Genomic DNA, 16,307 nt, shown 5'->3' with positions numbered 1-16,307 from the left:
TAAGAACTGGGTAAGTAGAAAGTATGACAGAAAGTCACAGTAAATACAGAAGACAAACAGAATCAACATAACTTGAGATCACTTTAAAGAGTTAAAACATAAAGGCTAAATTCTTTTGGTAATTTAATAGAGATGGCTATTTCAAGGATTCTTGGTTTTGCTATTGGTTTGGAAAGAGACCAGCTTCTGTTTATGAATTTTAAAATTCCCATTTCCAATATATATCATCTCTGTGCCTAGTTTACATAAACCCAGAGCTCACCAGCCTGCTTAGTTCCCAAGAAGATGACAACAGTAAGGGTCTGACGGCGGGAAAGGGATGAGATAACAGCTTCAGTTTATAACTTTAAAGCCTATTTAAAGATGCATACTGGGGCGCCTGGGTGGCGCAGTCGGTTAAGCGTCCGACTTCAGCCAGGTCACGATCTCGCGGTCCGTGAGTTCGAGCCCCGCGTCAGGCTCTGGGCTGATGGCTCAGAGCCTGGAGCCTGTTTCCGATTCTGTGTCTCCCTCTCTCTCTGCCCCTCCCCCGTTCATGCTCTGTCTCTCTCTGTCCCAAAAATAAATAAACGTTGAAAAAGAAAAAAAAGATGCATACTGATTTCAAAGATATTAAAATGTGGGGGAGGGGGGATGAGGAATTTGCATCTTAGAATCAGTTAAATACCATGCATTTATAGGATGCACTTGGCTTAACTCCAGGTTAGAGATATATAGAGGAAGGAAAAGCAGAGTCCTGGAAGAGCTGAGAGACCCAAGAGGAGGATGGCTTGTGGACCTTAAGGCAGAGGAAGTGGTCAGCAAAACATTCCCAAGATTGGAAGCAGCCAACTTCAGTTAAGTTTAGGGTTTGGGACAGTGATGTTTGAAACTCCATTTAAGCTTCGGGTTTCTGTTTATTAGAAATACTCCCATGACCCCAAACCTTCAGTAGAAACCTGCTACAATAGATCTGGAGAAATCAAAAACCTTATTTAAGAAATCACCTTAGGGGCGCCTGGCTGGCTCAGTCAGCAGAGTGAACAACTCTTGATCCCGGGTTTGTGAGTTTGAGCCCCACGCTGGGTGCAGAGATTCGTTTTAAAAAAAAAAAAAAAGTGGGGCACCTGGATGGCTCAGTTGGTTAAGTGTCTGACTCTTGATATTGGCCCAGGTCATGATCTCAGAGTCAGCTGTGGAATTGAGCCCCGTGTCTGGCTCAGCTGGCAGTGTGGAGCCTGCTTGGGATTCTCTCGCTGCCCTTCCTGTGCTCTCTCTCTTGAAATAAATAAACTTAAAAAAAATTAAAATAAAAAAATCTTTAGGGTGACTGAGTGACTCAGTTGAGTGTCTGACTCTTGATTTCGGGTTGGGTCATGATCCTAGGGTCATGGGATCAAGCCCTGCATGGGGCTTTGTGCTGAGCGTGGAGCCTGGTTGAGATGCTCTCTCTCCCTCTGCCCCTCTCCCCTGCTTGTGCTTGTTCTCTCTTAAATAATAAATTAATTAATGAGTGAATAAATAGACATCTAAAAAATACATATATAAAAGAATCACCTTAGAAAACACCAAGCCAGTAACAATGATGGCATATATGAAACTCTGGTAAAAATAAATGTTATCAGGCCAACTGCAAGACAACATCACAGCTGGAGATGCTGGGTATTTCCTTAAGATACCTATCATTGGTGAAGCAGGTTTCCTCAAGTTTCTTCCCTTAGTTTACCAGCAGCATTTCAAACTTTCTCCTCCCTTGGTTTCCCTGATACTTTCTCTCCAGTCCCTCTCTCCGCCAACTGTTCCTGTTCCTTCACAAGATCTGTAGCCTGCCCTTGAATGTTGACATTCCATTAAGAACCCCCTCAAAGAGCCTCTCCCTATTCAATTTCACCCATACTCACAATTCACTAACTGACTCACAATTCTTAACTCTTTCAAGTTCTAGACTTAAATTGTCAATTAGGTTTAATTAGAAGCATTATCCATTCTCCACACACCTGCTGCTTTCTGCATTCCACTTTAGGCCAAAGTCTCAATTGTGGACTTTCCCAAAGTAATCATAATCATCTAGAACTCCAGGCCACAGATGGAAGGGGAGGAGGAAAAGGAGAAGAGGACACAAAAGGAATTCCTAAGTCTGGATTCTGTGTTTTTCTGCAGGTTCTGGCTCCAAAGCCCTAAGTTAATCTTCTGGGTCTGGACCACGAGGCATTAAAATGTTATCCAGGGTGATGCCTGCCATGAAATGATATAACTGGGGCAGAGGCGGAGACACACTGGGAGTCTCGGAACCACCTCGTCCTTTCAAAGTACTCAACCCCTAAAGCCCGTGTCGACTGCTTTGAAAACCTGATCACTGTACCCAAAGCAATACGTGTCATGATACAGTCAATCCAAATCAAATGCACATCAGGGAGAACTGCGAGGTCTGCAGATGTCATCCGCTTTTAAGGGGGCAAAGTTCCTCATATAGGAGTAGAGGGAAAAAGAGGATGGAGAATCTTTAAGAGAAGCCGAGATTCGGCAGTACCGGAGAGCTCCTCATGTCCAGAGACCCCTGGGGTTGGTCAAAGCAGGCTGGGGCAGTCGGCTCACGAGGAACAGGGCCGAGAGGAAGCCCGCCGCTCGCGCGCCCCTCGGGGACTCGCCTGGCCTCCCACCCTTGGCTGCACGGGTGGACACTGCTGCTTCCAGGGGCTCCGAGGGGAGGGGGCGCCAGGGCCATGATCCGTATTCCCTTCCCTGGGCCCAACTAAGGACCTGTGCGACCCTCCCTCACTCACCTGCGCCCTCTGTCAGCGGCCATTACCTCCTTTCGGTGCAGACAGGGCCGGGAGGCCGCGCTCGGCGCCGCCATTTACTGCTTTTCCCGGGCTGCGCGCGTACCGCCCACATCCAAACAAACGGAAAACCCTCACGCCCTCAGCATCCCTCTCCCCGCCCGCCGGCGCACATTGCGTCTGCGCGCTGCTTCTTCTAGCTCCACCCCCACGCGAGAGCTGCCCTGCCTCTGCCGTCGCCAGTGCGTGCGCAGGCACAGAGCCCTCGCGCTAGAAGCGCCGTCCAATGGGGTGAGAGAGCGCTCTTGGCGGAAAGGGAAGGGGCGGGGGGAGGCGAGGAAACACCCGGTCCTACGCGGGGATCCGATTGGTCGTCGGTTCCCGCGGAAATCGCGGATGCCTCTCCGGCGCCTCCCACCCTGTCTCACCCGCCTATTGCAACGTTACTGAGACGGGTTTGGCCGGACTTTATGCTTTATTGAAGTTGAACTGTTGGGGCCAGGATAAGGAAGAGATAGAGGGCACTAGGCGTTACACAGATACCACACAGTGGATGAAAGCCTAAGTGGGGAGCGCACTCCTGAGGAAGGTGGGTCAGCGATGGCCGAGCAGCTCCCAGTGGCTAAAACCTACATTACAGCCGAAGCACGATTCCGGATCTAGTGTTCTGTTGGGATCTTAGCGAGCAGGACCCGGGGGGGGGGGGGGGTGCGGGGGTAAAACGCTGCGGTCCGAGCGCAGGGGTGAGGCTTAAGCGGTTAGACACCGTGCATGTGGCTCCAGCGCTTCATAGCAGGTGATTCAAGAGTCACCCTTAGGTACTCCGCCACCCCTGGCAAGCCCCTGTCTTATCCTTTCTGACCCTTGTCCACTCGTCTTAAAATCGGAAGTCCCTCCCCCCGGGGCAGTTTACTCCAGTTTCCCAATGGGGTGGGGACCCTGCCCTGGAGACTGCTCTTTAGCCCCAGGGCAGAAATTGCCCCTTACCTGGAGCAGGGGCTATCACGGCTTTGATTAGCTTTGCTCATCTAGGAGAGAGGGCACACTCCTGGTCACAATCAGCCCACACTGCCCGCAGACACAACTGGTCCACCGTTCTGTCCCTAGGAAGGCTCCCACCTGTCTCCAGCAGTTGCTCAAGATAGAGATTGAGAGATTTGTGGATGACCTTGCATTGAAAATACAGTAGGCTTTGGGATCAGAAGGGTAAACATTTTTGTGCTATTTACTAGCAGTGTGCCCCTGTGCAAATTATCAAACTCCTCTGACCCTTGGGATCCTTATTTTTCAAATGAGGGCAGTAATACCTCACAAGGCTGGGAAAGTCTTCTTGTGCTAATAGAGATGAAGCACCCAGAACAGAAGCAACATAGCTGTCACTCAGATGTTTCTTTTCTTCCTTCTCCAGATTCTCTGGGTCACTCCTCTCATACTCGTCTAACTCTGGAAATATCAGATATGGGGTAGGTCACTGAATGTTACTCGAAGACTCCAACAGTGCTATGTACATCTCAGCTGGGAGAGGCTTAGGATAGCCTGACTCCCCTCGGTGTTAAGTTCCCCACGTGGAAACAGAGTTCCTGATACGTGGCAGGCACTGGGAAATGTTGGTCAAATGAATGAATGAGTCTGGCGCAGAGAGGATATATCCTGGCATAGTCTTTTAGGGGGGTGTCCGGTTGTTTTCAAAGAAAACATCATCAGGTTGACCAAAGCTGACATCATAGTCAGGGGGTGGGGTAAGAGGCTCCAGTTTGGGGGGCATCCCCAAGATCTGCAGATCAGGAGCAGTGGACACAGCTCGGGGTCCCCGAAGCCGAAGGCTGATTGGAGCTCTTCCAGGGTTTCCTGAGGTCGTGGATCCCTCTGAGCCCACTCGCCTTTCCAGTCTAGCTCTTTCGGGCCCCTCTGGATGGCCAGGCTGTCCTTCCTCAAGTACTGGAGGGGTTACAACACTGCTGTAGGGGGGTGGTTGACCCAGCTCTTGGGGGCGGCACTGTGATTCCAACACCACAGCCTCTTCATAGGTTGGCACCTCAAAGGCCTCGTTGTCGCTGAGGGAGGAGAAATAAAATCACTGGTGGCCTCCTGTGTGGAGTCCTTTTCCGCTTTACTGTCTTCTATTGGCAAAAGAACCTTCCACTAACCCCACCCCCCACCCCCTCATTGATACTAGTAACAGGGAAGCAGAGCTATATGCCTGAGAGACTAGAGGGACACCAGGAAAAAGGGGCCATCATGTATTCCTAGAGTTCTGCCCGTCCCTTAACTCACCGTGCATTGCTTGAGGCCCCCGAACTCTCGGTCTGCATGGATCGGAACCCCCTTTCCAGAATACAGGCCAGGAGGCAGGCAAACAAGAAGAAGCCACCCAAGGTGAGAAAGAAATAAGCAACAGGGGCGATGTCTGGCTGTATGCCCAGCAAAGCCAGCCCCAGGAGGAAGGAGGCGCAGCACAGGAAGAGAAGCGGCTTCTCCAGTCTCCCCCAAAACTGTCTTGGCACCATGGCCCCTCCCCAGGCTCCTGCAAAAAGACACACAGGTATTGTGTCTAAACTAGCAACTGGCGTCCCGGCCAGGTCAGTTTCCGCAGTAACCATATCGGACACCTTTGGGTCTCAGGTTCTTCAGTCTCAAATCAAATAAATGGCCAAAACATATGACCTTCAGGGTTCCCTTCAGCTTTGTAATTCTCTCTAGGATCAATCAGAGTGCCAGGGTATCAGTGCGTGTGGAGTAGCCAGGAAATAAACCCAGGATCTTCCATGCAACTTACTGTGTAATGGCCCTGCCTTCCTTCCTTCTTCCTTCTTCTTTGCAGTGTCCCTTCCAGCTCTTTCTACACCATCCAAGACCCAGTCCTGGCTGGCCCTGCCTGGGGCTTTGATGCTCACCAGCATCTGTGGAATCCAGGTAATGAGGCAAACCCTGCCTTTTCTCTATAATTGCTCTGCACTGGACCTCCACCCTACCTCCCCGTCTCCCCACTTAGACCCTGTTGGGGAGAGAAGTTGGGAAGGAGCACCATTACCCTGTCTGACTCCATCTTCCCATTTCCTCTACTCAGCCCGTGCTCTGGTTGGATGGAGAAAATGTACATGGACCCGACAAAGCCACAGGGACACAACTATATGAGAGAGCCTCTTACAAAGGCCTCCATCTATTGGAGGCCCAGATGGAGCTCAGATAACTGGAGGCCCAGATAACTCCTGATCTCTCTATACTCCGCACCTGCCAGGGTACCCCATCCTCTATGGGCCTTAACTCCGTAAGCTCAGATTTCAAACTTCCTGTCTGAAGTTACCACAAGGGCTGGGAGGCTGGTGGGGAGAAGCAGCAACACCTGGTTAGCAGGACCCCAAAACCAACCCATCAGGAATTCCCTGAACTCTGCTATCAAGAAGCCAAAGACTCTAGGTCGGGCCCAGACCCCCTTCTTTAACCCTAACTCCAATCCCCCTTCTTGAACCCAACCCCCCCTACCCTTCTCACCGGTCTTAGAAGTTCCTCTCTCACCTGTCTGGAACGACTCCGCAGAAAGTAGGTTGTAGCCGAGCCGGAGGAGGCGGGGGTGGAGCCCACTGGCTCCACCCACTTTTCTGTTCCAATCCCTCAGTTCCTGGCATAGGCTTCCTCCTCTTTCTGCTTCCACTTGACCTGCTGTTGCCCCACCTTGATTTTTTTTTTTCTTTTTTGGTTTTTACTCCACCCACCCCGTACCCGTGCCTTAATGAGAGTGCTCCTGTCACCCCCACCCCCACCTCAGTGATCTTTGTACTTAGGACCAGAGTTATATTCAGTTTCCACCTCTGCTCAAAGCACACTGTATTCTGAATAGTTTGTCTTATATTTAGGTAATGTATTTAATGCCTAGGAGCGGAGGCCACAATTTATTTAATCTCTCTAGATCACATAGTGCTTTGCATGGTTTGCTGTTGGCATTGGATGGCGTGTCCTGCTTCAGCTGCTGCCAAAGTACTGTTTCTGTGAACTTGTTTTCTGCAGGCCTGTAAGACATTTTGGTGTATGCTTCTTGGCCCACTTGACTCTTGATTCTTCAAAAGCCACATCCAGGGTGATGCCTACTGTGGAGGCTGTCTCCACAGTGTATCTAGAACATTCCTTCCTACCCCTGTTTAAGCCTTTAGCTGTTTATTTAGTAATTTTCTGTTTACATACCTTTCTTCCACTGTAAGCTTTTCTTTAAAAATTTTTAAGTTTATTTATTTATTTTGAGAGAGGCAGAGACAGCACAAGTAGGGGAGAAGAGAGAGAGGGAGAGAGAGAGAATCCCAAGCAGGCTGAGGAATCCTGAGGAATCCAAGCAGGCTTGAGAGAATCCCAAGGCCAGGCTTGAACTCACGAAACCTCAAGATCATCACCTGAGGCAAAACCAAGGGTCTGACGCTTAACCAACTGAGCCACCCAGGTGCTCCCACTGTGAGCTTTTCAAAGTGAGTGATTAGTTTCAATACTTTCTGAATCCCTGCAACTGACATTGGTTTCTGACACGTTAGGTGCTCACTAAACAAAGTCGAATGCTCTCATTAGAAGGCTACCATTTTGCCTGGCCTCACCACCCACTGGAGATCCAGGACCCACTCTTTTTTTTTTTTTTTGTTAATGCTTATTTATTTTTGAGAGAGACACAGACAGAGCATGAGCAGGGAAAGGGGAGAGAGAGGGGGGGACACAGAATCTGAAGCAGGCTCCAGGCTCTGAGCTGTCAGCACAGAGTCCAATGCATGGTTCAAACTCACAAGCCATGAGTGAGATCATGACCTGAGCCAAAGTTGGACACTTAACTGACTGAGCCACCCAGGAGCCCCAAGGACCCAGTCTTTTAAGGGAACCCTGACAATAAGTCAAGGTGAGGCAGGTGTTGGGAGGTGTAGAGAGGATGGAGGCATACTTTTTTCTTGAGAAACAGAGCAGGACAGAGGAGGCTGGGTTCCGGGCCTTTGGACAAACTGAAAGAAGTAGGAGATAGTGGGGCACAAATCTAATCCCACGGACAGTTGTGGGGCATAGCCAGGGCTGCTGCATCAGAGGATGTATGGAGTGTATGTATGTGTGTGTGAGAGTGAGAGAGAGAGGGAGAGAGGAGGGAAGAAGGATGAAGATGAGGATGAGGGGCCTGGAGTGGAGTGCAGGTGTGTACAATGGTGGGCTATCAATGATGACTCTCCCACAGATGGAGGGAGAAGATGTAATGGGAAGGCTGTGCTAGTCTAAATGAGCTGTGTCTCTACAGGGAGTGGGAATGGAGAGTAGGGGGGGACCTGGTTGTTGTTTTGTTTACACCAGTTTCCATACTGTTGGTCCCATAAAAGGAAAGTGATCAGAAGGATTTGCATCTGCAGTTAATATATTAATAGAAGGAAATTGGCCAAGAGTCATTGGTATGTGTGATAAGTAAGAGGGCTTTGTTAAGGAGTGAGTCCCTGGACAGGGACATGGCAGGGAGCGTAGGCTGAGAGGCAAGAGAGTCAAAGGGGGAGACTGAATGTCTACAGTTCAGGCTTTTACAGGCTTTGCAGTTGGGAGAATGAGATCTTTGTGCATGAGGCTCTTGGTTACCAGAAGGAGCCTACACTAGAGATGCTTGCTGGTTAAAAACCGGGTCCACGTCAGAAAGGCTGGATTGCTGGCTGGCTGGCTGGCTGACTGGGCCCTTCAATGTATTCTCTGTTACATTAATCAACATTAAGTAGATTTCCTAGAAATTCTACTTCTTAAATATAAAATCTTGCAAAAATATTTAAAGACTATAAAGAAAAAGCACCCACTATCTCATTATTCTAACATGGCCATTTAAAATTTCTACACATTTCTTCTAGTCTGTCCACACCCTGGTTGAAATTAGAGTATATTCATAATTTTGTATCCTTAAAAAATACTAAACATTATATCATGTATATACTTCACTTTTTGGTACAGTCTTTGTTGTGGTAATTTTTAACAGCCACATAATACTGAATGGATGTACCATAATTTAGCATACCTTTATGTTATGTTACTTGGTAACAATGAGTTTATTTTCTTATTTTTTATTTATTTTTTTTGGTTGTTGTTGTTGATCATCAACTGCTTTAAGAGACAGAAAGGAGATTAATGATTGCCAGGAGCTGAGAGAGAGAGGAATAGGGAGTAACTCCTAATGGATTTCTTCTGAGGGTAATGAAAAGCTTTTAAAATTAGTGTTGCTTGCACAACTCTGCGAATATACTAAAAAAAGACCCACTGAATTTTACACTTCAAAAGGGTGAATTATGCTTCTATAAATCTGTTTTAAAAATGATGCTACAATGGGGCTCCTGGTTGGTTTAGTCAGTTGAGTCAATCTAACTCTTGATTTCGGCTCAATCATGATCTCAGGGTTCGTGAGCTCGAGCCCCACGTTGGGCTCTGCGCTGACAGCTTGAAGCCTGCTTGGGATTCTCTCTTTCTGCCCCTCCTCTACTTGCTTGCATGTGCATGCGTACTCTCTCTCAGAATTTAAAAAAAAATGCTACAACGAACATCTTTTTACGTATAGTTTTGCCTTCTTTTTGGATTATTTACTCCGGTTCAGTCTAAGAAATGTCATCAAGACAATGTGAAAGAAAGCTTTTGTTGCCTTGAATACATATGGCCAAACTTCTTTCCAAAGGTTTTACTTTTCCTCTTTTCCTTCACCAACTTAGTATGAGTGCTAAGGATACTATTAGTCATTTCATTTTCTACTTGCCTGCCTCTGCAAATCATCTTGTGAGCAGTTGGATTACTGCTCTAGGCTGGCCCACTGTGCCATTTTGGGGGACGATGGTGAAGAGAAGTGGGAGGTGAGGGAAGGAGGGAGAAGCAGAGATAACTGACAGACTTCCTGTGAATGATAATGGATGTCTACCCCCCCTGTGCTTCTCTGTGTCTCCATATACTTGTGATTTGGTGTTTCTGAATGTGGGTCTGTGTTATAGCCAACATGTGTGGAGTGTTTTTTGTGTACTACTCACTATGCTGGATGCTTTATACAAATTAATTTAAAATATAGTGTAATAAAAGGTAGTTATAATTATTATATTCATTTTATAGGTGAGGTCAGAAACTTGAGGAAAATATATAGCTAATCAAGGTTGGGGTCAAGATTTGAACCCATAGTCCCAGTGCAGAAACCTGGCTCTTAACCGCCATGTCATCTGACTATAAACACTGTTTTTTGGCCACCTTAATAATGATAATTTAACAAAACACTTATGATATTCTTTTTTTTAAAGTTTATTTATTTATTTTGAGAGAGAGAGAATGTACAAGTGAGCAGGGGAGGGGCAGAGAGAGAGGGAGAGAGAAAATCCCAAGCAAGCTCCATGCTGACATGGAGCCTGACATGGGGCTCAATCCCATGAACTGTGAGATCGTGACATGAGCCAAAACCAAGAGTTGGACACTTAACTGACTGAGACACCAGGCGCCCCCATACTTATGACATTCTGAGATCATTACTCTGGGGTTTCCATGGAGGAGTGGTTAGATGCTATTTTTCTCATTGTTTGGCATCTTAAGAAAAGGCTGACCTTCTGACAGCAAAGGCAGCAAAAGAGATTATGAGAAGATTAAGTAAGGTTATCAACATATAAGGCAAGAATGGAAATTAAGATTTCAGGCTCTGTAGCAGTATATGTTTATCTTTTAGGAGCTAATTAAGAGTGATTACAAAAGATAAGGCTCTTACCTGAATAGCTCTAGAAGCCCAATGTGCGGGTGACTTTTTTTGTAAAGGGTGTAGGTGGGAATGTGTATGTGTAGAAACAATTTGTTCCGATCTCATTTGATCCTTAATAACAGTCATGTAGGTAAGTCTGATTATCATTTTCATGTTACAGAGGAGGAAACCAGCTCAGAGAAAGTACATGATTTATTTAGTTAGAATCAAACTCAGAATCTTGACCTTCTCACTCAGCTGAAAGTGTTTTTCTCTGTGTTAGCTGCCTTACCCACCGCTCTTTCAAATGTGTAGGGAAGGGGATAAATGATTTAATGTGAATTGTATCAGCATCATTGATATTTCTTGAATGGAAATGCTTCCGATAAATCATAAATTCTCAAGTATGTAAGGATAAATACACGTTATCACTCAGCAACTAGTTGTAATACCACACAAAGCTCACTGGCAATGTGCTGAGTGAATATGAGGTTTAGGCTGTCCCTCTAGCTCAGATATTCAGCACTAAGCCACAAAAGTGATTCTCAAATTTGAGAAGTTGAGTGTAATTGTTGCGCAGTACAAATAATACATTGTGTTTATAGAAGATGTCTGTAGATAGTGGCAAAAATGTCCCACATGAATATGTCCCTAAATAAGAGAAGACAAGAAGGTATCGTGGTTGCGGTTAAGCACATATTTTTGGAGATGGCCAGACCAGGTTTCAAGTCTCATTTCTACCAATTACTAACTGTGTGACCTTTGATAAGCTATTTAACCTTTTTTCATGCATAAAAGTAACTAGAGTTAAGTATTAGTTAACTTGTTTTCTTTTTAAATAAGATTGGTCTACAGTAAAATGCACAAATTTTCAGTGGGCAATTCCATAAGTTTTGATAAAGACTTATACTTGTGTAACCCAAATTCCAATCAAGATACAAAACACTACTATCATCCAAAGTTCCCTGCAAGCCCCCTTCAGTCAACCCCATAGGCAACCACTGGTTTTTTTTTTTTTTTTTTCCATCTACTATATTCTTAAAAATGGTTTCTGTTTTATGGAACAACAATTTATTGAACCATAAACATTTAGTTATCTGATAACCAGTTAGTTTGTTTCCAGGATTTTGCAATTCATATATTTCTTTTTTTTTTTTTAATTTTATTTTAAGTAGGCTCCACATGCAATGTGTCTCAAGACCTGAGATCAAGTCACATGCTCTATCAAGACTGAGCCAGCCAGTTGCCCTCATATATTCCTATACGTGTTTTTATTCATATGTGTGATTCAGAAAAAATCCTGAAAGTAAAGTTTCTAATAGATACCACCATGTGCTCTCAAAAGGAGTTGTAAATATTCACACTCCTACTCACATTGCAGGGTTACCTATTGGCCCACACCCTGATCAACAGTGAGTTATCAAACTTGGGTTCAATAAATTTTTACTGTTCACTTGCTACACAGGACACTCCAAGGCATATTCAGTAGATCTGACAGGAATATCACTCTCAAAGAGCTTACTGTCCCTAAGGGGAAAGGCGTGTGTACATGACTAACCGTAGGGCAGGATACAGAGACAAGGTACAAAGTGCTGCTGAGAGCAGAAACTTGGTGCTGACAAGGGTGGGGATCAGGAATACATCACGGATATAAAGGGGGTTTGTTTACACTCCTTTTTTAAAAAAATGTTTATTATCTTGAGAGAGAGAGAGAGAGAGAGAGTGTGTGCGCGCGCATGCGTGCACTTGTGAGCAGGGGAGGGGCAGAGAGAGAGGGAGAGAGTCCCAAGGAGGCTCCACACTGTCGGAGCAGAGCCCAACTCTGGGATTGATCCTGAGAACTGTGAGATCATGACCTGAGCCTAAATCAAGAGTCTGATGCTTAACCGCTTAGCCACCCAGGTGCCCCTACACTCTCTTTATGTCCATCTCATCATTATGCATGGAGTAGACAATAAATGCTTGTATCATTTGTTGGTAGTAAATATTTACTGATTTAGTGATTCATGATCTTTGGATCCCTTGATCCTCCCTCAATTGTCTCCCCCTCTTTTCCAGTCTTTTTTGGTCTGGCATCAGCTAGCACCAGCCATACCCTTGAACATGGGCTTGGCGGAAGAGGGAATTAGTCTGACCCAGCCAGGGGTTTCAGTTTTCCTGTTTGTGAACACATTGAAGGAACTCTCTGGGATTAAGGTCACGGGATGAGTGAGGAACAGCATCCAATTGGCCTCCCTGCCGCCAATTCCCTGGGATACAAGTGGCTACTTCTTTATGCTTTCACTTCTGCTTATACCTGGGAATCTTAGTCAAATGAAGGACTAGGCTTCCTCTGAGAAGGAGAATGATAAATAATGGGCCCCAAGTCCCTGTCTTCCAGTTGGACTCCTACCTTCTCCGTGCACTTCCCCGGCAGCATCATTTTCTGGAATCCCTGTTCACCTTTTCTACTTCAAGACTTCCCCCATCTCCTCTGTGACCTTGTTATCTCCTTCTTTTGCCACCTCCCATCTCTTTTTCCCTTCTCTCACTTTCTCCTCTTTTCTTTGGTCCATTTGTTTGGTAAGAATTTACTCAGCATGTATTATGTGCTCACAGGAACAGCTGCATACAGTACATAGTTTGTTGGGTCCAGTGCAAACTGAAAATGCAGGGCCGCTTGCTCAAAATTATGAAGGATTACAAGACAGTGCTGGCAGAGCATCAAACCAGTCATGGGGCCCTGTGTGAGTGCACAGGATGCAAGTCCTTGAGGCTGACCTTGTGTGCACAGTACTGTGGGGATATGTGAAAATGTGTAATATCACAGAATTTAAATTTCAGTACATTTTTTTAAGTTTATTTATTTACTTTGAGAGAGAGAGAGAGAAAGAGAGACCTTGCAAGCAGGGGAGGGGCAGAGAGAGAGAGAGGGAGAGAGGAAGAATCCCAAGCATGCTGTCCTATGCTGTCAGCATGAAGCCTGATGCGGGGCTCAATCTCATGAACCCTGAGATCATGACCTGAGCCAAAACCAAGAATTGGATACTTAACTGACTGAGCCACCCAGGCACCTCCCCCCCTTTTTTAAAGTAATTTCTACACCCTATGTGGGGCTTGAACTGATGGCCCTGAGATCAAGAGTCATAAGCTCCAATGACTGAGCCAGCCAGGTGCCCCTCAGTACACTTTCAAGACATTATTATGGAAATAATCCCAACACACATAAATGAGGAAAGAATAGTATAATGAACTCTTCATGTACCCATCACTCAGCTCCAACAATCGTCTCATCTATTTTTTCCACCTCCCCCACTTTTTTCATGGGGGGGGGAGGGGCAAAAGGACAGAGAGAGAGAGAGAGAGAGAGAGAGAGAGATGGAGGGAGGGAGAGAGGGAGGGAGGGAGGGTGAATCTTAAGCAGGCTCCACACTTGCACTGAGTCTAACACTGGGGCTTGATCCCACAACCCTGGGATCATGACCTGAGCAGAAATCAAGAGCTGGATGCTCAACCAGCTGAACCACCCAGGCGCCCCACCTCCCCAACTTTTTAAAAGGCAGCATGTCACCTCTACCCTAAATGTTTTAGAATGCAATTCCAATTGATGAGAACTTACTCGTGCATGCCACCCTGCCATTATCACACTTAATTCCTTAGTATCACCTAATATCCAGTCTCTGTTACTTTCCCTCAGTTGTCTTAAAATGTACATTCTTTTAAAATATACTATTAAGAACAATATTGACATTTCATTTAAAAAAAAATTTTTTTTTAATGTTTATTTATTTTTGAGAGAGAGAGAGACGGATCATGAACGGGGAGGGTCAGAGAGAGAGGGAGACACAGAATCCGAAACAGGCTCCAGGCTCTGAGCAGTCAGCACAGAGCCCAACGCGGGGCTTGAACTCACGGACCGTGAGATCATGACCTGAGCCGAAGTCGGACGTTCAACCGACTGAGCCACCCAGGCGCCCCAATATTGACATTTCAAAAACAGTCAATCCAGTTAGAAAATGGGCAAAAGGCATGAACAGATATTTCACTGGAGAGGATGTCCAGATGACAAAGCATACACAAAAAGATGTTCATGAGCCCTTAGGGAAATGCAGATTAAAATTACAGTGAGCTATCACTACACATCTATCAGAATGGCTAAAATAAAAAAAATAGCAGTAACACCAAATGCTGGTGAGGATGCAGAGAAACTGGATCACTCGTGCATTTCTACTGGCATGGCCACTTAGGAAAAGTATAGCAGTTTCTTATAAAACTAAACATGCACTTATTATATGACTCTGGGGCATTTACCCCAGAAAAACAAAAATTTGTGTGCACACAAAAACCTGTACAAGAATATTCATACCAGGTCTATTTGTAATAGCCCCAAACTGGAAACAACCTAAGTGTCCTTCAACAGGTTAAACAAATTGGCACATCCATACCCGGACTACTACTCAGCAATAAAAAGAACCAGAGACATGCAACACCTTGTGTGGATCTGAAGGGAATATGCTGAGTGAAAATAAGCCAATCTGATTCCATTTATATAGCACTCTTGAAGTGACAAAACTATACGAAGAATAGATTGGTCATTGGTAGGGCTTAGAGAAGTGGGGAGGGCAGGTGGCCCTAGCTATAAAAGGGGGAGCATGAGGATCCCTTATGCTCAAAATATTTCATATCTTGTGATGGTGGTCACATACACAATAAAATAATACAGAACTAAATCTACACAAATGAGTGCACGAAAAACTGATGAAATCTGAATAGGGTTGATGGATTGCGTCAGTGTCAATGTTCTGTTTGTGTCACTATACTATAGCTGTGCAAGATGTTACCATTGAGGAAACTGGATGAAGGGTATATTGAATCACTGACTTATGGCTGACATTCATGTGTTAAAAAATACAAACATTTCTGGGTACACACAAAAAAACCAGAGAGTACAAATGGAAATGAAAAAGGGGAGACTCTTCACTTGATAGCTTGCTGGGTTTTTTTTTGTTTTGTTTTACCACATGCATGTGATACTTTTTGTTGTTTGTTAACACTTGTGTTTCGAGTCTGTCAAAAAATACCATTCTAGAAGTTCTACCTAAGTTTGTTTTAGAAGTATAATGTTATTTGGTAAGCCTGGAATTTGAACTCCAGTGCAAGATAGTGGTTCAGTATTCTAAGTATTGACATAACTATGAATTTTATATTACACTACAACTATTGATCAGAAGGGGAGGAGAGGAAGGAACTAAGTATGAAGCTTTTTGGATTAGAAGAGTGTTCCTTTATTTTAAAAATACAGCTGCATTTGGGGGCTTTCCCCTTTCTCATTGTGATGGTTAATTTCATGTGCCAACTTGACTGAGCTAAGGGATGCCCAGAGAGCTGATAAAACAATACTTCTGGGTGTGCCTGTGAGGGTGCTTCTAGAAGAGATTAACATTTGAATCGGTACACTGAGTAAAGGTGGCCCTCACCAGTGTGGGTGGGCATCATCCAGTTTATTGAGGGCCTGAATGGCACAAAAAAGCAAAGGGCAAACTTGTTCTTTCTGTTTGAACTGAGACATGCATGTTCTGTTGCCCTCAGACACAGGTGCTGCTGGTTCTCAGGCTTTGGATTCTGGATTGGAACTGCACCACCAGCCAGCTTTCCCAGGCCTCCAGCTTGCAGATGGCAGATCGTGGAACTTCTTAGCCTCCATAGTCATGTAAGCCAACCCCTGATAATAGATCTCTTTTATATACATGGGTAAATACCCTATTGTTTCTGTTTTTTTTTTGTTTTGTTTTGTTTTTAAAAATTTTATTATTTTTTAAAATTTACATCCAAGTTAGTTAGCATATAATGCAACAATGATTTCAGGGGTAGTACTGTTTCTGTTTCTT

The 16,307-nt window shown here is 45.2% G+C and overlaps 2 protein-coding genes and 1 long non-coding RNA gene across 8 annotated transcripts in view; 1 reads left to right on the top strand and 2 right to left on the bottom strand.

Annotated features, from left to right (window-relative positions):
• The window catches only part of CASP2 (caspase 2), a 36,648-nt gene extending 33,721 nt beyond the window's left edge, over positions 1–2,927 (bottom strand). For 2 of the 3 annotated variants that reach the window (XR_007147823.1, XM_047838956.1), the window contains exon 1: positions 2,763–2,926. Coding sequence is in view for 2 of the 3 variants with exons in the window: in XM_047838956.1 (XP_047694912.1) it covers positions 2,763–2,836 (74 nt within the window). In the remaining variant the exon portion in view is untranslated. Of the gene's footprint in view, positions 1–2,762 lie in introns of all 3 variants that reach the window. The other variant, XM_047838969.1, reaches the window with a different exon arrangement.
• Positions 2,928–3,214: 287 nt separating this feature from the next.
• LOC125154598 (uncharacterized) lies at positions 3,215–16,307 on the top strand. The gene is made up of 4 exons (XR_007147847.1): positions 3,215–3,348; positions 4,168–4,222; positions 5,581–5,672; positions 16,009–16,307. It is a non-coding gene; the product is annotated as an uncharacterized LOC125154598 (long non-coding RNA).
• Positions 3,338–6,489, bottom strand: TMEM139 (transmembrane protein 139). 4 transcript variants are annotated; one of them, XM_047839027.1, is made up of 4 exons: positions 6,252–6,489; positions 5,536–5,659; positions 5,034–5,283; positions 3,338–4,813 (listed from the first exon to the last, which is right to left on the bottom strand). In XM_047839027.1, the coding sequence occupies exons 2-4, from the start codon at positions 5,657–5,659 to the stop codon at positions 4,423–4,425; spliced, it is 765 nt and encodes a 254-aa protein (XP_047694983.1). In that variant the 5' UTR covers positions 6,252–6,489; the 3' UTR covers positions 3,338–4,422. The 4 variants fall into 4 exon arrangements, 3 of the variants coding, with proteins under 3 accessions (XP_047694983.1, XP_047694992.1, XP_047695001.1); XM_047839036.1 differs by lacking the exon at positions 5,536–5,659; XM_047839045.1 differs by lacking the exon at positions 5,536–5,659 and having other exon boundaries at positions 6,276–6,489.

The sequence above is a fragment of the Prionailurus viverrinus genome, chromosome A2 (assembly GCF_022837055.1).
Source record: "Prionailurus viverrinus isolate Anna chromosome A2, UM_Priviv_1.0, whole genome shotgun sequence".
In the NCBI taxonomy this organism is placed as follows: domain Eukaryota; kingdom Metazoa; phylum Chordata; class Mammalia; order Carnivora; family Felidae; genus Prionailurus; species Prionailurus viverrinus.
The sequence above is the reverse complement of the archived record's forward strand: the minus strand, read 5'-3'. Positions and strand labels throughout refer to the sequence as shown.